The 25436-nt window shown below is 35.8% G+C and overlaps 1 protein-coding gene across 5 annotated transcripts; it reads right to left on the bottom strand.

Moving 5' to 3' along the window:
* Positions 1-577: 577 nt before the first annotated feature.
* Positions 578-24950, bottom strand: LOC131310928 (uncharacterized). 5 transcript variants are annotated; one of them, XM_058338200.1, is made up of 3 exons: positions 24672-24950; positions 24127-24273; positions 578-971 (listed from the first exon to the last, which is right to left on the bottom strand). In XM_058338200.1, the coding sequence occupies exons 1-3, from the start codon at positions 24939-24941 to the stop codon at positions 708-710; spliced, it is 681 nt and encodes a 226-aa protein (XP_058194183.1). In that variant the 5' UTR covers positions 24942-24950; the 3' UTR covers positions 578-707. The 5 variants fall into 5 exon arrangements, 2 of the variants coding, with proteins under 2 accessions (XP_058194183.1, XP_058194182.1); XM_058338199.1 differs by lacking the exons at positions 24127-24273; positions 24672-24950 and adding exons at positions 1591-1738; positions 2135-2448 and having other exon boundaries at positions 580-971; XR_009195345.1 differs by lacking the exons at positions 24127-24273; positions 24672-24950 and adding exons at positions 3550-3695; positions 7961-8059 and having other exon boundaries at positions 722-971.
* Positions 24951-25436: the final 486 nt, after the last annotated feature.

Here is a 25436-nt window from a genome sequence, read left to right as displayed (position 1 = left end):
CGTGTGTCCCACAAAGGTTGCGGATGAAAAAAATTGTTCCTAAATCAAGCTCCGAATTGAATGCTAAAGAAAAAACCATAATGCAGGCTAATAACTGTGCTCTGGATATACCTTTAGTGTCGTGGATTGACAAAGTATCGAAAAATCGCAAACTGTGAGATTGCGAAGGAAGCATGGGATATATTACAACTAAGTTTGAAATGATCAAAATGGAAGAAGAGGAAACGTTCAATCAGTTCTACTCCAAGCTTATTTCAATCAGGTCCGGATTGAAAGTCAACACTTTTTTGGATTGAAAGTCAACACTTTTTTTTCTGATTCCACATGTAAACATCAGCAAGATGATTCCAATTGTTCATTACCATACAAGACTGTTTGATGTATAAGCTAAAATTTGTATCCCAAAATTTGAAATGTCAATTCTGCCATGGACACTAAGGTTTTTCATAGTTATCGGTCAAGACAGTGCTTTAAACCAAATACTAATTTAAAGAAGAAATGGATTTGGGAGAATACGAGAGAGAGCATGGGAGATAAAAACACATTGATTATTTAAAGAAGAAATGGATTTGGGAGAATACGAGAGAGAGCATGGGAGATAAAAACACATTGATTATACCCTTTCCTATGCAATATCCAAGAAAAAGAGTAGCTGACTTCACAAGATACCCCTAGCATAATTAACAGGAATAACATAATTAAGTTATCTACGACATTAGAATTGAGTTCAAACACCCCTTTAATCTAGAGAGCCACGACAACAGCGACGTATAATAAGTTTCCTTGTTGTCCGCAACGAGCCAAAATGATTCCAACACCAAAGTGCCCAATTTGCCAGCATCACTTAAAATTTGTACTTCATACTTGTTCATCACACCATCATCCATTGCCTCCAAAGTGAGATAGTACATGAAACCGCGCGCAGGCACTGAGTATGCCTCTAGCAAACTCACAAACTCGAGCCTTGCATTCTACAAGTAAAAGTTGATCATCATTAGAAGATCACATTCAGCAACCAAAAAAACATAAACGGTCCTGCTTGGTTGGACGTACAATAAAAAAACAGGACACCGGCTACATTAAATTTTGCTTGTATACAAAACTTTCATTGAAACTCAAGACCCGTCTGTATAAAGAAAAAAGAAACTTGATCTCACCCATTTTGGCCCCAATTTTCAACCTGGCTATCTAAAATATATGCCTAAAATAAAGCAACAGCCACATAACGGGCTTCTTTGTTCAATTCGTGAAGTGTGGAAAGATCTAAAAAGATTTAATGATGCTTCCTTTCTGGTGAGAGAAACATAGAAGCAATGGGATGTGAGAGCTGGTATGGGGAAGAAGGGTGTTTGGGGGTAACCTGTAAGTTGTTTATAACGTTAACATAGTGTGTGGTTACATGATTCGGTTCTCCACATTGGAATAAAGTCATTTACCATGTAGTAAGACCCAATCGAGTGATTCACTGGACTACAACTAGGGGTGTAATCAGACAACCAATTTAAATTCAGTGAAATATTCCACCACCAAATACACAGAAAATGCGCAATTAGATCCAACCATAACTTTGTCAGTACTTATTAACCAAACCTGCTCCTGGTTGTACAGTTCGACTGCCCTACGAGCCGGCTTTAGAATATCTGGATGGGTTAAGGGCAAGGCCCACTTTTTCACACCACCAATGAAGCCACCAATGAAGAAAAGATCACGGACATCAGGGTGAACAAGTTCAGTCAACTGGTAGTATTAAATACATAATAGTCAGTATAATACAGGAAAAAATTAAGGCACTATGTGCGTAAATTGGTGTACAAATTTGGAGATGGTGCCGGAGCAATCCCCACAAATTTGTGACTTAATCAATGTTTCGAAAATCGGACAGGTGACGAATCGGAAAAAGGACCGGATTGATGGGTCACCAATTGAACCGCGGTTGAATCGGAATCCATAAGACAGAACTTGATGACGGGTAAAAAATCCTTAAAACGCTATATCTATGAAAATCATGAATGAACAGATTTAACGCCTCTTAAATGACACCAACAGAGAAAATGCACAGAAAAAGAAAATCAAGGATACCGATAAATGATACAAAAACAACGGGATAAACAACATATCTAGAGAGAGAGAGATTGGTATTTTCGTATCATTAGGGAATAATTCCAATAATTCCTTGATATGGCCCGGGAGGCAGCGCAGATGTGGGTCCAGAGGGGGATTGCCGTAGGCGGCGGCTGCGCGAACAGTAAGGCGTGGAGCGAAATTGGCTGCAATTTTTGCATAGCAGAGAGAACGTGGAGTTTTTATGGCGTCTCTGTGAGGGTTGTTTCTGAAACACCCTAGTTTTGGTGGATCCAAGACCCCTAGTTTTGGTGGATTCAAGAGCAAGCCCGGAGGAGCCATGATCGAGAGTTGTGTTGGTATGTCGAAACACCAGTTTGTGGCTACGGTTATGGAATATATATTCAGGTCTGCAGAAGTGGGGTTTTTTTGGGTCGTTAATTAGCCGCTTAAATATCAACCATTGATTTTGTTAACATAATATTATTATTTGTGTTACCATAATCTAACATGTCCTTATATAGGCTATATTATTGCTTGTGTTACCATAATCTAACATGTCTTTATATAGGCTATAAAACACGTAACAAAGGAATATGCATAATAAGAAAATCTAAATTGACTAGGAAATATAAATAATAATCTGCCTAAATTGAAAATATAATAAAAAAGCTTAGAAATAATATTTCCTAATATTATGGTAGCGGATTTCAAAAACTGGAACAATGAGATTTATTATCACTTTGACCCTTGTTCTTTTGAGAACGAATCACTTAGACACCCTACACTTCAAAAAACATACACTTATCACCTATTGTACTTCGAACGTCACAAGCCTCATTACGCCAAAAGAGCCTTCAACCAGTCAACAAAATATTTGCTGCAATTTATTAAACGTTGGATTAACACATATTTTTGTTCATAAAACATATGTACTAATCCCAATACACAATCCTAAATCCAAAAGGCACATCAAAATAACCATTGGAATCAATTAATCAAGAAAGTCCCATTTCATAGGTTGCCTACAGGTTTTATATATATAAATTAACTTCTTTTGGTCTATTGTGGTTTAAGTGAGAGTTGAGGACAATGATTGATGGATGCATTCAATTATAGGCAGACATAGTGTTAGACTATTTATGTATCCGTAGTTGATGAATTTGTAGTGAAAATTATGTATTTGTAGCGAAAAGTACGATCGATCACCGCAAATTATAGATAATTTCACCGGAACTTTTAGATGTATGTGTGTGTGTAGATATATATATATATATATATATATATATATATATATATATATATATATAAACTCATGAATTTCTAAGATTGCACTTTTGGTATCGGTGTATGTCTCGACTCTCGTGGTAAGGAGGGACGGGGGAATCAGATAATCAATTTAAATTCAGTGAAATATTCCACCACCAAATACACAGAAAATGCGCAATTAGATCCAACCATAACTTTGTCAGTACTTATTAACCAAACCTGCTCCTGGTTGTACAGTTCGACTGCCCTGCGAGCCGGCTTTAGAATGTCTGGATGGGTTAAGGGCAAGGGCCACTTTTCACACCACCAATGAAGCCACCAATGAAGAAAAGATCATGGACATCAGGGTGAACAAGTTCAGTCAACTGGTAGTATTAAAGACATAATAGTCAGTATAATGCAGAAAAAAATTAAGGCACTGTGTGCGTAAATTGGTGTACAAATTTTGAGATGGTGCCGGAGCAATCCCCACAAATTTGTGACTTAATCAATGTTTTGAAAATCGGACTGGTGACGAACCGGAAAAAGGACTGGATGGATGGGTCACCGATTGAACCGCGATTGAATCGGAATCCATAAGACAGAACTTGATGACGGGTAAAAAATTCTTAAAACGCTATATCTATGAAAATCATGATTGAACAAATTTAACGCCTCTTAAATGACACCAATAGAGAAAATCCACAGAAAAAGAATCAAGGATACCGAGAGATGATACAAAAACAACGGGATAAACAACATATCTAGAGAGAGAGATCGGTATTTTCGTATCATTAGGGAATAATTCCAATAATTCCTTGATATGGTATGGGAGGCAGCGCGGATGTGGGTCCAGAGGGGGATTGCCATAGGCGGCGGCTGTGCAAACAGTAAGGCGTGGAGCGAAATTGGCTGCAATTTGTGCATAGCAAAGAGAACGTGGAGTTTTGATGGCGTCTCTGTGATGGTTGTTTCTGAAACACCTTAGTTTTGGTGGATCCAAGACCCCTAATTTTGGTGAATTCTAGAGCAAGCCCGGAGGAGCCATGATCGAGAGTTGTGTTGGTATGTCGAAACACCAGTTTGCGGCTACGGTTATGGAATATATATTCAGGTCTGCAGAAGTGGGGTTTTTTTAGGTCGTTAAATTAGCCGCTTAAATATCAACCATTGATTTTGTTAACATAATATTATTATTTGTGTTACCATAATCTAACATGTCCTTATATAGGTTATATTATTGCTTGTGTTACCATAATCTAACATGTCTTTATATAGGTTATAAAACGTGTAACAAAGGAATATGCATAATAAGAAAATCTAAATTGACTAGGAAACATAAATAATAATCTGCCTAAATTAAAAAATATAATAAAAAAGCTTAAAAATAATATTTCCTAATATTATGGTAGCGGATTTCAAAAACTGCAACAAGGAGATTTATTATCACTTTGACCCTTGTGCTTTTGAGAACGAATCACTTAGACACCCTACACTTCAGAAAACCTATACTTATCATCCATTGTACTTCGGACGTCACAAGCCTCATTACGCCAAAAGAGCCTTCAACCAGTCAACAAAGTATTTGCTGCAATTTATTAAACGTTGGATTAACACATATTTTTGTTCATAAAACATATGTACTAATCCCAGTACATAATACTAAATCCAAAAGGCACATCAAATTAACCATTGGAATCAATTAATCAAGAAGGTCCCATTTCATAGGTCGCCTACAAGTTTTATATATATAAATTAACTTCCCTTGGTCTATTGTGGTTGAAGTGAGAGTTGAGGACAATGATTGATGGATGCATTTAATTATAGGGAGACATAGTGTTAGACTATTTATGTATCCGTATTTGATGAATTTGTAGTGAAAATTATGTATTTATAGCGAAGAGTGCGATCGATCACCGCAAATTAAAGATAATTTCACCGAAACTTTTAGATATGTGTGTGTGTGTGTGTGTCTATATATATATATATATATATAAATATATATATCTAAATATATTTTTATATACTCATGAATTTTTGAGATTGCACTTTTGGTATCAGTGTATGTCTCGACTCTCGTGGTAAGGAGGGACGGGGGAATTAGACAACCAATTTAAATTTAGAGAATTATTCCACCACCAAATACACAGAAAATACGCTATTAAATCCAACCATAACTTTGTCGGTACTTATTAATAAAACCTGCTCCTGGTTGTACAATTCGACTGCCCTGCGAGCCGGCTTTAGAATGTCTGGATGGGTTAAGGGCAAAACCCACTTTTTCACACCACCAATGAAGAAAAGATCATGGACATCAGGGTGAACAAGTTCAGTCAACTGGTAGTATTAAAGACATAATAGTCAGTATAATGCAGAAAAAAATTAAGGCACTGTGTGCGTAAATCGGTGTGCAAATTTGGAGATGGTGCCAGAGCACTCCCCACAAATTTGTGACTTAATCAATGTTTTGAAAATCGTACCAGTGACGAACCGAAAAAAGGACCGGATGGATGGGTCACCGATTGAACCGCGATTGAATCGGAATCCATAAGACAGAACTTGATGACGGGTAAAAAATCCTTAAAACACTATATCTATGAAAATCATGAATGAACAGATTTAACGCCTCTTAAATGACAACAACAGAGAAAATGCACAGAAAAAGAATCAAGGATACCGAGAGATGATACAAAAACAACGGGATAAACAACATATTTAGAGAGAGAGAGAGACCGGTATTTTCGTATTATTAGGGAATAATTTAAATAATTCCTTGATATGGCCCGGGAGGTAGCGCGGATGTGGGTCCTGAGGGGTATTGCCGTAGGCGGCGGCTGCGCGAACAGTAAGGCGTGGAGCGAAGTTGGCTGCAATTTTTGCATAACACAGAGAACGTGGAGTTTTGATGGCGTCTCCGTGAGGGTTGTTTCTGAAACACCCTAGTTTTGGTGGATCCAAAACCCCTAGTTTTGGTGGATTAAAGAGCAAGCCTGGGGGAGCCATGATCGAGAGTTGTGTTGGTATGTCGAAACACCAGTTTGCGGCTACGGTTATGGAATATATATTCAGGTCTGCAGAAGTGGGGTTCTTTTGGGTCGTTAAATTAGCCGCTTAAATATCAACCATTGATTTTGTTAACATAATATTATTATTTGTGTTACCATAATCTAACATGTCCTTATATAGGCTATATTATTGCTTGTGTTACCATAATCTAACATGTCTTTACATAGGCTATAAAACGCGTAACAAAGGAATATGCATAATAAGAAAATCAAAATGGATTAGGAAACATAAATAATAATCTGCCTAAATTGAAAACATAATAAAAAAGCTTAGAAATAATATTTCCTAATATTATGGTAGCGGATTTAAAAAACTGCAAAAAGGAGATTTATTATCACTTTGACCCTTGTGCTTTTGAGAACGAATCACTTAGACACCCTACACTTCAAAAAATCTACACTTATCACCCATTGTACTTCGGACGTCACAAGCCTCATTACGCCAAAAGAGCCTTCAACCAGTCGACAAAATATTTGCTGCAATTTATTAAACGTTGGATTAACACATATTTTTTTTCATAAAACATATGTACTAATCCCAATACACAATCCTAAATCCAAAAGGCAGATCAAATTAACCATTGGAATCAATTAATCAAGAAGGTCCCATTTCATACGTCGCCTACAGGTTTTATATATATAAATTAACTTCTTTTGGTCTATTGTGGTTGACGTGAGAGTTGAGGACAATGATTGATGTATGCATTCAATTATAGGCAGACATAGTGTTAAACTATTTATGTATCCGTAGTTGATGAATTTGTAGTGAAAATTATGTATTTGTAGCGAAGAGTACGATCGATCACCGCAAATTATAGATAATTTCACCAGAACTTTTAGATATATGTGTGTGTGTATATATATATATAAACTCATGAATTTTTAAGATTGCACTTTTGGTATCGGTGTATGTCTCGACTCTCGTGGTAAGGAGGGACCGGGGAATCAGACAACTAATTTAAATTTTGTGAAATATTCCACCACCAAATACACAGAAAATGCGCAATTAGATCCAACCATAACTTTGTCAGTACTTATTAACCAAACCTGCTCCTGGTTGTACAGTTGGACTGCCCTGCGAGCCGGCTTTAGAATATTTGGATGGGTTAAGGGCAAGGCCCACTTTTTCACACCACCAATGAAGCCACAAATGAAGAAAAGATCACGGACATCAGGGTGAACAAGTTCAGTCAACTGGTAGTATTAAAGACATAATAGTCGGTATAATGCAGAAAAAAATTAAGGCATTGTGTGCGTAAATTGGTGTACAAATTTGGAGATGGTGCCGGCGCAATCCCCACAAATTTGTAACTTAATCAATGTTTTGAAAATCGGACCGGTGACGAAACGGAAAAAGGACCCGATGGATGGGTCACCGATTGAACCGTGATTGAATCGGAATCCATAAGACAGAACTTGATGACGTGTAAAAAATTCTTAAAACGCTATATTTATGAAAATCATGAATGAACAGATTTAACGCCTCTTAAATGACACTAACAAAGAAAATCCATTGAAAAAGAATCAAGGATACCGAGAAATGATACAAAAACAACGGGATAAACAACATATCTAGGGAGAGAGACCGGTATTTTCTTATCATTAGGGAATGATTCCAATAATTCCTTGATATGGCCTGGGAGGCAGCGCGGATATAGGTCCAGAGGGGGATTGCTGTAGGCGGCGGTTGCGGAACAGTAAGGCGTGGAGCAAAGTTGGCTGCAATTTTTGCATAGCAGAGAGAACGTGGAGTTTTGATGGCGTCTCTGTGAGGGTTGTTTCTGAAACACCCTAGTTTTGGTGGATCCAAAACCCCTAGTTTTGGTGGATTCAAGAGCAAGCCCGGAGGAGCCATGATCGAGAGTTGTGTTGGTATGTCGAAACACCAATTTGCAGCTGCGGTTATGGAATATATATTCAGGTCTGCAGAAGTGGGGTTCTTTTGGGTCGTTAAATTAGCCGCTTAAGTATCAACCATTGATTTTGTTAACATAATATTGTTATTTGTGTTACCATAATCTAACATGTCCTTGTGTAGGCTATATTATTGTTTTTGTTACCATAATCTAACATGTCTTTATATAGGTTATAAAACGCGTAACAAATGAATATGCATAATACGAAAATCTAAATTGACTAGGAAACATAAATAATAATCTGCCTAAATTGAAAATATAATAAAAAAGCTTAGAAATAATATTTCCTAATATTATGGTAGCGGATTTCAAAAACTGCAACATGGAGATTTATTATCACTTTGACCTTTGTGCTTTTGAGAACGAATCAGTTAGACACCCTACACTTCAAAAAACCTACACTTATCACCCATTGTACTTCGGAAGTCACAAGACTCATTACGCCAAAAGAGCCTTCAACCAGTCAACAAAGTATTTGCTGCAATTTATTAAACGTTGGAATAACACATATTTTTGTTCATAAAACATATGTACTAATCTCAATACACAATCCTAAATCCAAAAGGCACATCAAATTAACCATTGAAATTAATTAATCAAAAAGGTCTCATTTCATAGGTCGCCTACAGATTATATATATATATATATATATATTAACTTCCATTGGTCTATTGTGGTTTAAGTGAGAGTTGAGGACAATGATTGATTGATGCATTCAATTATAGGCAGACATAGTTTTAGACTATATATGTATCCGTAATTGATGAATTTGTAGTGAAAATTATGTATTTGTAACGAAGAGTACGATCGATCACCGCAAATTATAAATAATTTCACCGAAACTTTTGGATGTTTTTGTGTGTGTATATATATATATATATATATATATAACTCATGAATTTCTTAGATTGCACTTTTGATATCGGTGTATGTCTCTGTATTGACCCGGATTTTTGACTCCATTTTTTTATAAATATAATATTATTAAAATTATTTTCCTTAATGCAATTCATTTTTTTTTAGATACAATTATGCATGCAATATATACATGTTTTCTTTTTAAATTTTTTCCTACACACAAATTACATGCTTGCACAAATACAAACTTCTTCCGTCTTTCCGTTATCTATTCAGTCTCTAATTCCTCCCTAACCCTAAAACCAAACCAAATTCGTCCATTCCAAATCCCATGAACCCAACCCCATTAAATTTACTCTTATTCTCTTCCACCAAAATTATCCTATAAATACCCCACCTCATTGACCCACAATATTCACCACGCCCCACCAGTCCAAAAGAGAGAAAAACCAGAGAAAATCAAGTTTTAATCCATGGAGTTTTAGAGAGAGAAAGAAAGAGAGAGAAAAATGAGTTTCGTACCAAGACCCAACCGAAACTCAATCCGACCATTCCAATCTTTCCTTCTACTCCTAGCATCACCAAGCACCGTCCAATTTGGTTACAACGGTCTCCCGATCAAAGACCCCGAAGTTTTCTTCCCCAAAATTCAAGATTCATTTTTTTTAAATCAATCCAATCCAATTCAAGGTACTATAATCCATTCCAACATTTTCTCCAATTATATTAAGTGTTTAAATGCTTAATCCTATGTCCCGAACGAAAAAAATATAGTTTACAGTGCGTTTTCTGCCATATTTACCAATTTGATATTATTTTTGAGCCCGACACTTTATTTCTAATTATTTACAAAGAAGATGACCCTTTTGATATTTATTTTACACTCTTTTTGATATTAATATTATAAAAAACTACTGACTTGATATTATTTTCTTACAATATAATATCATCTTAGTATAAAACGTATTAATTATATCAGTTTAATTTATCTGGTAGATTGAGTTGGTTTTAAATGTTTCGAAACAACTTTGCGACCTTCCGAATATCATTTTTGACTCTCAAGCTATTTTTCCTAGACTTTTCAAACCTCAAAGATGTTATCTTGTTAATTTCATATTTTTTTATTTAATTTATTATTTATTATTATTTTTACAGTGTTTCCAATTAAAATTACCTTACGACCTTATAAACCTTATTATAAATTCTCAAATAATTGTATTTAGACTCATTACCTTCCAAAGATGAAACAATGTTAACTTCAACCTATCTTATTTATTAAATAATTTATTATCTATTTATTTTACTTTCAATAACTTTTGTTAACCACTTTATTTAAAATAATCCCGCGACCCTCCGAACTCAACTTTTGGCACTCAACTGATTGTATAAGACCTTTAGGATTCTTATTAAGGTCATGATAAATATTTCAATATTTTTATCTATTTAATATATTTAATTAGTTTTTAATTAATTTATTATCTTAAAATTAATTAATAAGAGCCCAGAAAATTTTTCTTTTAATTCCTTTTAAAACTCTTACTTGATTATTGACATTGTAACCATACAAGATTAAGGGCAACGGCCCATCCATAAAAAGTTTCGTGATTTCATTATCTATTAATTGTTTTAATTATTATTGATTAATTGCATATTTTGCCGATACTTCACTTGGATGCTAGATTGGACCCTAGAGACATGGAGTGGTATTGTGAAATAGAATTCATCTAGACGATGCTAGATAATGGATAAACTGGAAAGTTTTTATTTTTAGATTGCCTGCAGGCGGATGTTGATGATTGTGATGAGATTTGTGATGAAAATAAAACTGGCGGGTGTCCAGTGATAAATTGATGAAAATAAAACTGGCGGGTGTCCAATGATAAATTGATAGACTGGCGGGTGTCCAGTGATGATTGTGAAGTGATTTGTGAGGTGATATATAAGATAGGCGAACCCTAGTTGTGATTCAAGCATGATAAGCTTTCCCCTTGTTGTAGTTATTGGGATTCATACTCGGTACATAACTTAGGTGCATCTGCGACAGCAAAGGGAAGTGATCTCATGGGACCGAGCATGGCTAGCGGTTGGAGAGGAAAGATCTCGCGGAGAGATCTTAGATTTCACATTAGGTTATGGATAGTAATGAACTGGCTTATATGGAGAATATTTGTTTGGCTTCTTTCGATTCAATATTATCTTGTTACCTACTAATTGTAAAGTAAGAGGGGTGGTTGGGTTGGATTATTCTACTGGGTGATTTATCACTCACGGATACGTCTGTATCCTAACAAATCGTTTGCTTCGGCGATCAATTTGCCAGTGGGCACAGGATTCAATGGAGAGGATTCAAAGAATGTGCAGTTCAACACGGAAAGAATATCAAAAATGAAGATCGAGTATGAATCGGATTTGTATCAAGCCTAGAAGCAACTCTGAAGTTAATGTATTTTGAATTAGTAAATTAATCTTGTGACGGTAATAGCTAAACTTTATTTTGAAAAATTATATTCATTTAGCAAATTTTCTTAAGATTTTATTTTATATTGCTTCCGGAAAGTCGGGGCGTTACAGTCTCGACTTTCGTGGTAAGGAGGGACGGGGGAATCAGACAACAAATTTAAATTTAGTGAAATATTCCACCACCAAATACACAAAAAATGCGCAATTAGATCCAACCATAACTTTGTTAGTACTTATTAACCAAACCTGCTCCTGGTTGTACAGTTCGACTGCCCTGCGAGCCGGGTTTAGAATATCTGGATGGGTTAAGGGCAAGGCCCACTTTTTCACACCACCAATGAAGCCACCAATGAATAAAAGATCAAGGACATCAGGATGAACAAGTTCAGTTAACTGATAGTATTAAAGACATAATAGTCAGTATCATGCAGAAAAAAATTAAAGCATTGTGTGCGTAAATTGGAGTACAAATTTGGAGATGATGCCGGAGCAATCCCCACAAATTTGTGACTTAATCAATGTTTGAAAATCGGACCGGTGACGAACGGGAAAAAGGACTGGATGGATGGATCACCGATTGAACCGCGATTTAATCGGAATCCATAAGACAGAACTTGATGACGGGTAAAAAATCCTTAAAGCGCTATATCTATGAAAATCATGAATAAACAGATTTAACGCCTCTTAAATGACACCAACAGAGAAAATGCACAGAAAAAGAATCAAGGATACCAAGAGATGATACAAAAACAACGGGATAAACAACATATCTAGAGAGAGACCGGTATTTTCGTATCATTATGGAATAATTCCAATAATTCCTTGATATGGCCTAGGAGGCAGCGCGGATGTGGGTCCAGAGGGGGATTGCCGTAGGCGGAGGCTGCGCGAACAGTAAGGCGTGGAGCGAAATTGGCTGCAATTTTTGCATAGCAGAGAGAACGTGGAGTTTTGATGGCGTCTCTGTGAGGGTTGTTTTTGAAACACCCTAGTTTTGATGGATCCAAAACCCCTAGTTTTGGTGGATTAAAGAGCAAGCCCGGAGGAGCCATGATCGAGAGTTGTGTTGGTATGTCGAAACACTAGTTTGCGGCTAGGGTTATAGAATATATATTCAAGTCTGCAAAAGTGGGGTTTTTTTTGGTCGTTAAATTAGCCGTTTAAATATCAACCATTGATTTTGTTAACATAATATTATTGCTTGTGTTACCATAATCTAACATGTCCTTATATAGGCTATATTATTGCTTTTGTTACCATAATCTAACATGTCTTTATATAGGCTATAAAACGCGTAACAAAGGAATATGCATAATAAGAAAATCTAAATTGACTAGGAAACATAAATAATAATCTGCCTAAATTGAAAATATAACAAAAAAGCTTAGAAATAATATTTCCTAATATTATGGTAGCGGATTTCAAAAACTGCAACAATGAGATTTATTATCACTTTGAACCTTGAGCTTTTGGGAACGAATCACTTAGACACCCTACACTTCAAAAAACTTACACTTATCACCCATTGTACTTCGGACGTCACAAGCCTCATTATGCCAAATGGGCCTTCAACCAATCAACAAAGTATTTCCTGCAATTTATTAAACGTTGGATTAACACATTTTTTCTTTCATAAAACATATGTACTAATCCCAATACACAATCCTAAATCCAAAAGGTAGATCAAATTAACCATTGGATTCAATTAATCAAGAAGGTCCCATTTCGTAGGTCGCCTACAGGTTTTATATATATAAATTAACTTCCTTTGGTCTATTGTGGTTTAAGTTAGAATTGAGGACAATGATTGATGGATGCATTCAATTATAGGCAGACATTAGTGTTAAACTATTTATGTATCTGTAGTTGATGAATTTGTAGTGAAAAATATGTATTTGTAGCGAAGAGTACGATCGATCACCGCAAATTATAGATAATTTCACCGGAACTTTTTGATGTATGTGTGTATATATATATATTTATAAACTCATGAATTTCTAAGATTGCACTTTTGGTATCGTTGTATGTCTCGACTCTCTTGGTAAGGAGGGACGGGAGAATCAGACAACCAATTTAAATTTAGTGATATATTCCACCACCAAATACACAGAAAATGCGCAATTAGATTCAACCATAATTTTGTCAGTACTTATTAACCAAATCTGCTCCTGGTTGTACAGTTCGACTGCCCTGCGAGCCGGCTTTAGAATGTCTGGATGGGTTAAGGGAAGGCCCACTTTTTCACACCACCAATGACGAAAAGATCACGGACATCAGAGTGAACAAGTTAAGTCAACTGGTAGTATTAAAGACATAATAGTCAGTATAATGCAGAAAAAAATTAAGGCACTGTGTGCGTAAATTGGTGTACAAATTTGGAAATGGTGCCGGAGCAATCCCCACAAATTTGTGACTTAATCAATGTTTTGAAAATCGGACCGGTGACGAACCGGAAAAAGAACCAGATGGATGGGTCACCGATTGAATCGGAATTCATAAAACAGAACTTGATGACGGATAAGAAATCCTTAAAACGCTATATCTATGAAAATCGTGAATGAACAGATTTAACGCCTCTTAAATGACACCAACGGAGAAAATGCACAGAAAAAGAATCAAGGATACCGAGAGATGATACAAAAACAACGGGATAAACAACATATCTAGGGAGAGAGACCGGTATTTTCGTATCATTAGGGAATAATTCCAATAATTCCTTGATATGGCCTGAGAGGCAGCGCGGATGTGGTTCCAGAGGGGGATTGCCGTAGGCGGCGGCTGCGCGAACAGTAAAGCGTGGAGCGAAGTTGGCTGCAATTTTTGCATAGCAGAGAGAACGTGGAGTTTTGATGGCATCTCTGGGAGGATTGTTTCTGAAACACCCTAGTTTTGGTGAATCCAAGACCTCTAGTTTTGGTGAATCCAAGACCCCTAGTTTTGGTGGATTCAAGAGCAAGCCCGGAGGAGCCATGATCGAGAGTTGTGTTGGTATGTCGAAACACCAATTTGCAGCTGCGGTTATGGAATATATATTCAGGTCTGCAGAAGTGGGGATTTTTTGGGTCTTTAAATTAGCCGCTTAAGTATCAACCATTGATTTTGTTAACATAATATTATTATTTGTGCTACCATAATCTAACATGTCCTTGTATAGGCTATATTATTGCTTTTGTTACCATAATCTAACATGTCTTTATATAAGTTATAAAACGCGTAACAAAGGAATATGCATAATAAGAAAATCTAAATTGACTAGGAAACATAAATAATAATCTGCCTAAATTGAAAATATATTAAAAAAGCTTAGAAGTAATATTTCCTAATATTATGGTAGCGGATTTCAAAAACTCCAACAAGCAGATTTATTATCACTTTGACCCTTGTGCTTTTGAGAACGAATCACTTAGACACCCTACACTTCAAAAAACCTATACTTATCACCCATTGTACTTCGGACGTCACAAGCCTCATTACGCCAAAAGAGCTTTCAACCAGTCAATAAAATATTTGCTGCAATTTATTAAACGTTAGATTAACACATATTTTTGTTCATAAAACATATGTACTAATCCCAATACACAATTCTAAATCCAAAAGGCACATCAAATTAACTATTGAAATCAATTAATCAAGAAAGTTCCATTTCATAGGTCGCATACAGGTTTTATATATATAAATTAACTTCCATTGGTATATTGTGGTTTAAGTGAGAGTTGAGGACAATGATTGATGGATGCATTCAATTATAGGCAGACATAGTGTTAGACTATTTATATATCCGTAGTTGATGAATTTGTAGTGAAAATTATGTATTTGTAGCGTAGAGTACGATCGATCACCGCAAATTATAGATAATTTCACCGGAACTTTTGGATGTATTTGTGTGTCTATATATATATATATATATATATATATAAACTCATGAATTTTTTAGATTGCACTTTTGGTATCGGTGTATGTCTCTGTAACGATCCGGATTTTTGCCTCAAAATTTTTTTTCTAAATATATTATTATTAGAATTATTTTCCTTAATGCAATTCATTTTTTTTAGATAGAATTATGCATGCAATATATGCATGTTTTCTTTTTAAATTTTTTCCTACACACAAATTACATGCTTGCACAAATACAAACTCCTTCCGTCTTTCCGTCATCTATTCAGTCTCTACTTCCTCCCTAACCCTAAAACCAAATCAAATTCGTCCATTCCAAATCTCATGAACCCAATCCCATTAAATTCACTCTTATTCTCTTCCACCAAAATTCTCCTATAAATACCCCACCCCATTGACCCACGAAATTTACACCACAATATTCCCCACGCCCCACCAGTACAAAAGAGAGAAAAATCAGAGAAAATCAAGTTTCAATCCAAGGAGTTTTAGAGAGAGAAAGAAAGAGAGAGAAAAATGGGTTTCGTACCAAGACCCAACCGAAACTCAATTCGACCATTCCAATCTCTTCCTTCTACTCCTAGCATCACCAAGCACCGTCCAATTTGGTTACAACGGTCTCCCGATCAAAGACCCCAAAGTTTTCTTCCCCAAAATTCAAGATTCGTTTTTTTTAAATCAATCCGATCCAATTTAAGGTTCTATAATCCATTCCAACATTTTCTCCAATTATATTAAGTGTTTAAATGTTTAATCTTATGTCCCGAACGAAAAAAATATAGTTTACCGTGCATTTTCTGCCATATTCATCAATTTGATATTATTTTTGAACTTGACACTTTATTTCTAATTATTTGCGAAGAAGATGACCCTATTGATATTTATTTTACAATCTTTTTGATATTAATATTATAAAAAACTACTGACTTGATATTATTTTCTTACAATATAATATCATCTTAGTATAAAACGTATTAATTATATCAGTTTAATTTATCCGGTAGATTGAGTTGGTTTTAAATGTTTCGAAACAATTTTGCAACCTTCCGAATATCATTTTTGACTCTCAAGCTATTTTTCCTAGACTTTTCACACCTCAAAAATCATACCTTGTTAATATCATAATTTATTTATTTATTTAGATATTTATTAATTATTTATTCGTTATCTTTCAAGGTTTTATAAACGAAAAATATTTGCGACCTTCCAAACAATATTTTTAACACCCAAAATATTTTTTTTAGATTCCTCATACCTCAAAGATGTTATCTTGTTAATTTTTAATTGTTTTATTTTATTTATTATTTATTATTATTTTTACAGTGTTTCCAATTAAAATTACCTTACGACCTTATAAACCTTATTATAAATTCTCGAATAATTTTATTTAGACTCATTACCTTCCAAAGATGAAACAATGTTAACTTCGACCTATCGTATTAATTAAATAATTTATTATCTATTTATTTTACTTTCAATAACTTTTGTTAATCACTTTATTTAAAATAATCCCGCGACCCTCCGAACTCAACTTTTGGCACTCAACTGATTGTATAAGACCTTTAGGACTCTTATTAATGTCATGATAAATATTTCAATATTTTTATCTATTTAATATATTTAGTTTTTAATTAATTTATTATCTTAAAATTAATTAATAAGAGCCCAAATTTTTTTTCTTTTAATTCCTTTTAAAACTCTTACTTGATTATTGACATTGTAACCATACAAGATTAAGGGCAACGGCCCATCCATAAAAAGTTTCGTGATTTCATTATCTATTAATTGTTTTAATTATTATTGATTAATTGCATATTTTGCCGATACTTCACTTGGATGCTAGATTGAACTCTAGAGACATGGAGTGGTATTGTGAAATAGAATTCATCTAGACGATGCTAGATAATGGATAAATTGGAAAGTTTTTATTTTTAGATTGCCTGCAGGCGGATGTTGGTGATTGTGATGAGATTTGTGATGAAAATAAAACTGGCGGGTGTCCAGTGATAAATTGATGAAAATAAAACTGACGGGTGTCCAGTGATAAATTGATAGACTGGCGGGTGTCCAGTGATGATTGTGAAGTGATTTGTGAGGCGGTATATAAGATAGGCGAATCCTAGTTGTGATTCAGGCATGATAAGCTTTCCCCTTGTTGTAGTTATTGGGATGCATGCTCGGTACATAACTTAGGTGCATCTGCGACAGCAAAGGGAAGTGATCTCATGGGACCGAGCATGGCTAGCGGTTGGAAAGGAAAGATCTCACGGAGAGATCTTAGATTTCACATTAGGTTATGGATAGTAATGAACTGGCCTATATGGAGAATATTTGTTTGGCTTCTTTTGATTCAATATTATCTTGTTACCTGCTAATTGTAAAGTAAGAGGGGTGGTTGGGTTGGATTATTCTACTGGGTGATTTATCACTCACGGATACGTCTGTATCCTGGCAAATCGTTTGCTTCGGCGATCAATTTGCCAGTGGGCACAGGATTCAATGGAGAGGATTCAAAGAATGTGCAGTTCAACACGGAAAGAATATCAAGAACGAAGATCGAGTATGCTTCGAATTTGTATCAAGCCTAGAGTCAGCTCTGAAGTTAATGTATTTTGAATTAGTAAATTTATCTTTTGACTGTAATAGCTAAACTTTATTTTGAAAAATTATATTTATTTAGCAAATTTTCTTAAGATTTTATTTTATATTGCTTCCGGAAAGTCGGGGCGTTACAGTCTCGACTCTCGTGGTAAGGTGGGACGGGGGAATCAGACAACCAATTTAAATTTAGTGAAATATTCCACCACCAAATACACAGAAAATGCGCAATAAGATCCAACCATAACTTTGTCAGTACTTATTAACCAAACTTGCTCCTGGTTGTACAGTTCGACTGCCCTGCGAGCCGGCTTTAGAATATCTGGATGGGTTATGGGCAAGGCCCACTTTTTCACACCACCAATGAAGCCACCAATGAAGAAAAGATCATGGACATCAGGGTGAACAAGTTCAGTCAACTGGTAGTATTAAAGATATAATAGTCAGTATAATGCAGAAAAAAATTAAGGCATTGTGTGCGTAAATTAGTGTATAAATTTGGAGATGGTGCTGGAGCAATCCCCACAAATTTGTGACTTAATCAATGTTTTGAAAATCGGACCGGTGACGAACCGAAAAAAGGACCGGATGGATGGGTCACCGATTGAATCGCGATTGAACCGGAATCCATAAGACAGAACTTGATGACGGGTAAAAAATTCTTAAAACGCTATATCTATGAAAATCATGAATGAACAGATTTAACGCCTCTTAAATGACACCAACAGAGAAAATGCACAGAAAAAGAATCAAGGATACCGAGAGATGATACAAAAAAAATGGGATAAACAACATATCTAGAGAGAGAGACCAGTATTTTCGTATCATTAGGGAATAATTCCAATAATTCCTTGATATGGCCTGGGAGGCAGCACGGATGTGGGTCCAAAGGGGGATTGCCGTAGGCGGCGGCTGCGCGAACAGTAAGGCGTGGAGCGAAGTTGGCTGCAATTTTTCCATAGCAGAGAGAACGTGGAGTTTTGATGGTGTCTCTGTGTGGGTTGTTTTTGAAACACTCTAGTTTTGGTGGATTCAAGAGCAAGCCCGGAGGAGCCATGATCGAGAGTTGTGTTGGTATGTCGAAACACCAGTTTGCGGCTACGGTTATGGAATATATATTCAGGTCTGGAGAAGTTGGGTTTTTTTGGGTCGTTAAATTAGCCGCTTAAATATCAACCATTAATTTTGATAACATAATATTATTGATTGTGTTACCATAATCTAACATGTCCTTATTTAAGCTATATTATTTCTTGTGTTACCATAATCTAACATGTCTTTATATAGGCTATAAAACGCGTAACAAAGGAATATGCATAATAAGAAAATCTAAATTGACTAGGAAACATAAATAATAATCTGCCTAAATTGAAAATATAATAAAAAAAGCTTAGAAATAATATTTCCTAATATTATGGTAGCGGATTTAAAAAACTGCAACAAGGAGATTTATTATCACTTTGACCCTTGTGCTTTTGAGAACGAATCATTTAGACACTCTACAGTTCAAAAAACCTATACTTATCATCCATTGTACTTCGGACGTCACAAGCCTCATTACGCCAAAAGAGCCTTCAACCAGTCAATAAAATATTTGCTGCAATTTATTAAACGTTGGATTAACTCATATTTTTGATCATAAAACATATGTACTAATCCCAATACAAAATCCTAAATCCAAAAGGCACATCAAATTAACCATTGGAATCAATTAGTCAAGAAGGTCCCATTTCATAGGTCGCCTACAGGTTTTATATATATAAATTAACTTCCCTTGGTCTATTGTGGTTTAAATGAGAGTTGAGGACAATAATTGATGGATGCATTCAATTATAGGCAGACATAGTGTTAGACTATATATGTATCCGTAGTTGATGAATTCGTAGTGAAAATTATGTATTTGTAGCGAAAAGTATGATCGATCACCGCAAATTATAGATAATTTCACCGGAACTTTTAGATGTATGTGTGTGTGTGTGTGTGTGTGTATATATATATATGTATATAAACTCATGAATTTCTGAGATTGCACTTTTGGTATCGGTGTATGTCTCGACTCTCGTGGTAAGGAGGGACAGGGGAATCAGACAACCAATTTAAATTTAGTGAAATATTCCACCACCAAATACACAGAAAATGCGCAATTAGATCCAACCATAACTTTGTCAGTACTTATTAACCAAACCGGCTCCTGGTTGTACAGTTCGACTGCCATGCGAACCGGCTTTAGAATGTCTGGATGGGTTAAGGGCAAGGCCCACTTTTTCACATCCCCAATGAAGCCACCAATGAAGAAAACTTCATGGACATCAGGGTGAACAAGTTCAGTCAACTGGTAGTATTAACGACATAATAGTCAGTATAATGTAGAAAAAAATTAAGGCACTGTGTGCGTGCATAAATTTGTGCACAAATTTGGAGATGGTGCCAGAGAATTCCCCAGAAATTTGTGAATTAATCAATGTTTTGAAAATCGGACCGGTGACGAACCGGAAAAAGGACCGGATGGATGGGTCACCAATTGAAACGCGGTTGAATCGGAATTCATAAGACAAAACTTGATGACGGGTAAAAAATCCTTAAAACGCTATATCAATGAAAATCATGAATGAACAGATTTAACGCCTCTTAAATGACACCAACAGAGAAAATACACAGAAAAAGAATCAAGTATACCGATAAATGATACACAACGGGATAAACAACATATCTAGAGAGAGAGAGACCGGTATTTTCGTATCATTAGGGAATAATTTCAATAATTCCTTGATATGGCCTGGGAGGCAGCGTGAATGTGGGTAAAGAGGGGGATAGCCGTAGGCGGCGGCTGCGCAAACAGTAAGGCGTGGAGCGAAGTTGGCTGCAATTTTTGCATAGCAGAGAGAACGTGGAGTTTTTATGGCGTCTCTGTGAGGGTGGTTTCTGAAACACCCTAGTTTTGGTGGATCCAAGACCCCTAGTTTTGGTGGATTCAAGAGCAAGCCCGGAGGAGCCATGATCGAGAGTTGTGTTGGTATGTCGAAACACCAGTTTGCCGCTACGGTTATGGAATATATATTCAGGTCTGCAGAAGTGGGGTTTTTTTGGGTCGTTAAATTAGTCGCTTAAATATCAACCTTTGATTTTGTTAACATAATATTATTACTTGTGTTACTATAATCTAACATGTCCTTACATAGGCTATATTATTGTTTTTGTTACCATAATCTAACATGTCTTTATATAGGTTATAAAACGACTAACAAAGGAATATGCATAATAAGAAAATCTAAATTGACTATGAAACATAAATAATAATTTGCCTAAATTGAAAATATAACAAAATAGCTTAGAAATAATATTTCCTAATATTATGGTAGCGGATTTCAAAAACTACAACAAGCAGATTTATTATCACTTTGACCCTTGAGCTTTTGAGAACGAATCACTTAGACAACCTACACTTCAAAAAACCTATACTTATCACCCATTGTACTTCGGACGTCACAAGTCTCATTACGCCAAAAGAGCCTTCAACCAGTCAATAAAATATTTGCTGCAATTTATTAAACGTTGGATTAACACATATTTTTGTTCATAAAACATATGAACTAATCCCAATACACAATCCTAAATCCAAAAGGCACATCAAATTAACCATTGGAATCAATTAATCAAGAAGGTCCCATTTCATAGGTCGCCTACAGGTTTTATATAGATAAATTAACTTCCTTTGGTCTATTGTGGTTTAAGTGAGAGTTGAGGACAATGATTGATGGATGCATTCAATTATAGGCAGACATAGTGTTAGACTATTTATGTATCCGTAGTTGATGAATTTGTACTGAAAATTATGTATTTGTAGCGAAGAGTACGATCGATCGCCGCAAATTCTAGATAATTTCACCGGAACTTGTAGATGTATGTGTGTGTGTGTCTATATATATATATATATATAAACTCATGAATTTCTGAGATTGCACTTTTGGTATCGGTGTATGTCTCGACTCTCGTGGTAAGGAGGGACGGGGGAATCAGACAACCAATTTAAATTTAGTGAAATATTGCACCACCAAATACACAGAAAATGCGCAATTAGATCCAACCATAACTTTGTCAGTACTTATTAACCAAACCTGCTCCTTGTTGTATAGTTCGACTGCCCTGCGAGCCGGCTTTAGAATGTCTGGATGGGTTAAGGGCAAGGCCCACTTTTTCACACCACCATTGAAGCCACCAATGAAGAAAAGATCATGGCCATCAGGGTGAACAAGTTCAGTCAACTGGTAGTATTAGAGGCATAATAGTCAGTATAATGCAGAAAAAAATTAAGGCACTGTGTGCGTAATTTGGTGTACAAATTTGAAGATGGTGCCGGAGCAATCCCCACAAATTTGTGACTTAATCAATGTTTTGAAAATCGGACCGGTGACGAACCGAAAAAAGGACCGGATGGATGGGTCACCGATTGAACCGCGATTGAATCGGAATCCATATGACAGAACTTGATGACGGGTAAAAAATCCTTAAAACGCTATATCTATGAAAATCATGAATGAACAGATTAAACGCCTCTTAAATTACACCAACAGAGAAAATGCACAGAAAAAGAATCAAGGATACCGAGAGATGATACAAAAACAACGGGATAAACAACATATCTAGAGAGAGAGACCGGTATTTTCGTATCATTAGGGAATAATTTCAATAATTCCTTGATATGGCCTGGGAGGCAGCGGGGATGGGTCCAGAGGGGGATTGCCGTAGGCGGCGGCGGCGCGTACAGTAAGGCGTGGAGCGAAGTTGGCTGCAATTTTTGCATAGCAGAGAGAACGTAGAGTTTTGATGGCTTCTCTGTGAGGGTTGTTTCTGAAACACCCTAGTTTTGGTGGATCCAAGACCCCTAGTTTTGGTGGATTCAAGAGCAAGCCCGAAGGAGCCATGATCGAGAGTTGTGTTGGTATGTCGAAACACCAGTTTGCGGCTACGGTTATGGAATATATATTCAGGTCTGCAGAAGTGGGATTTTTTTGGGTCGTTAAATTAGCCGCTTAAATATCAACCATTGATTTTGTTACCATAATCTAACATGTCCTTATATAGGCTATATTATTGCTTGTGTTACCATAATCTAACATGTCTTTATATAGGCTATAAAACGCGTAACAAAGGAATATGCATAATAAGAAAATCTAAATTGACTAGGAAACATAAATAATAATCTGCCTAAATTGAAAATATAATAAAAAAGCTTAGAAATAATATTTCCTAATATTATGGTAGCGGATTTCAAAAACTGCAATAAGGAGATTTATTATCACTTTGACCTTTGTGCTTTTGAGAACGAATCACTTAGACACCTTAAACTTCAAAAAACCTAGACTTATCACCCATTGTACTTCGGACGTCATAAGCCTCATTACGCCAAAAGAGCCTTCAACCAGTCAACAAAGTATTTGCTGCAATTTATTAAACGATGGATTAACACATATTTTTGTTCATAAAACATATGTACTAATCCCAATACACAATCCTAAATCCAAAAGGCACATTAAATTAACCATTGGAATCAATTAATCAAGAAGGTCTCATTTCATAGGTCGCCTGCAGGTTTTATATATATAAATTAACTTCCCTTGGTCTATTGTGGTTTAAGTGAGAGTTCAGGACAATAATTGATGGATGCATTCAATTATAGGCAGACATAGTGTTAGACTATTTATGTATCCGTAGTTGATGAATTTGTAGTGAAAATTATGTAATTGTAGCGAAGAGTACGATCGATCACCGCAAATTATAGATAATTTCACTGGAACTTTTAGATGTGTGTGTGTGTGTGTGTGTGTCTATATATATATATATATATATAAACTCATGAATTTCTGAGATTGCATATTTTGTATCGGTGTATGTCTCGACTCTCGTGGTAAGGAGGGACGGGGGAATCAGACAACCAATTTAAATTTAGTGAAATATTCCACCACCAAATACATAGAAAATGCGCAATTAGATCCAACTATAACTTTGTCAGTACTTATTAACCAAACCTGCTCCTGGTTGTACAGTTTGACTGCCCTGCGAGCCGGCTTTAGAATGTCTGGATGGGTTAAGGGCAAGGCCCACTTTTTCACACCACCAATGAAGCCACCAATGAAGAAAAGATTATGGACATCAGGGTGAACAAGTTCAGTCAACTGGCAGTATTAAAGAAATAATAGTCAGTATAATGCAGAAAAAAATTAAGGCACTGTGTGCGTAAATTGGTGTACAAATTTGAAGATGGTGCCAGAGCATTCTCTACAAATTTGTGACTTAATCAATGTTTTGAAAATCGGACCAGTGACGAACCGGAAAAAGGACCGGATGGATGGATCACCGATTGAACCGCGGTTGAATCGGAATCCATAAGACAGAACTTGATGACGGGTAAAAAATCCTTAAAACGCTATATCTATGAAAACCATGAATGAACAGATTTAACGCCTCTTAAATGACACCAACAGAGAAAATGCACAGAAAAAGAATCAAGGATACCGAGAGATGATACAAAAACAACGGGATAAATAACATATCTAGAGAGAGAGAGAGAGACCGGTATTTTCATATCATTAGAGAATAATTCCAATAATTCCTTGATATGGCTTGGGAGGCAGCGCGGATGTGGGTCCAGAGGGGGATTGCCGTAGGTGGCGGCTGCGCGAACAGTAAGGCGTGGAGCGAAGTTGGATGCAATTTTTGCATAGCAGAGAGAACGTGGAGTTTTGATGGCTTCTCTGCGAGGGTTGTTTCTGAAACACCCTAGTTTTGGTGGATCCATGACCCCTAGTTTTGGTGGATTCAAGAACAAGCCCGGAGGAGCCATGATCGAGAGTTGTGTTGGTATGTCGAAACACCAGTTTGCGGCTACGGTTATGGAATATATATTCAAGTCTGCAAAAGTGGGGTTTTTTTGGGTCGTTAAATTAGCCGCTTAAATATCAACCATTGATTTTGTTAACATAATATTATTATTTGTGTTACCATAATCTAACATGTCCTTATATAGGCTATATTATTGCTTGTGTTACCATAATCTAACATGTCTTTATATAGGCTATAAAACGCGTAACAAAGGAATATGCATAATAAGAAAATCTAAATTGACTAGAAAACATAAATAATAATCTGCCTAAATTGAAAATATAATAAAAAAGCTTAGAAATAATATTTCCTAATATTATGGTAGCGGATTTCAAAAACTGCAACAAGAAGATTTATTATCACTTTGACCCTTGTGTTTTTGAGAACGAATCACTTAGACACCCTACACTTCAAAAAACCTATACTTATCACCCATTGTACTTCGGACGTCATAAGC

This window comes from Rhododendron vialii, chromosome 12a (assembly GCF_030253575.1).
Source record: "Rhododendron vialii isolate Sample 1 chromosome 12a, ASM3025357v1".
NCBI lineage: Eukaryota > Viridiplantae > Streptophyta > Magnoliopsida > Ericales > Ericaceae > Rhododendron > Rhododendron vialii.
Note: the sequence above shows the minus strand (reverse complement) of the source record. Positions and strands in the feature narration are given on the sequence as shown.

What these genes read in the sequence shown, in the direction of transcription:
- LOC131310928 (XM_058338200.1), bottom strand. Translation starts at nt 24,941, where the DNA reads ATGGCTCCTCCGGGCTTGTTCTTGAATCCACCAAAACTAGGGGTCATG. An exon ending in CTAATGATATGAAAATACCG is followed by an intron (nt 24,274 to 24,671) that starts GTCTCTCTCTCT and finishes TAATACTGCCAG; the next exon opens with TTGACTGAACTTGTTCACCC. An exon ending in AACTGTACAACCAGGAGCAG is followed by an intron (nt 972 to 24,126) that starts GTTTGGTTAATA and finishes TTTTACTTGTAG; the next exon opens with AATGCAAGGCTCGAGTTTGT.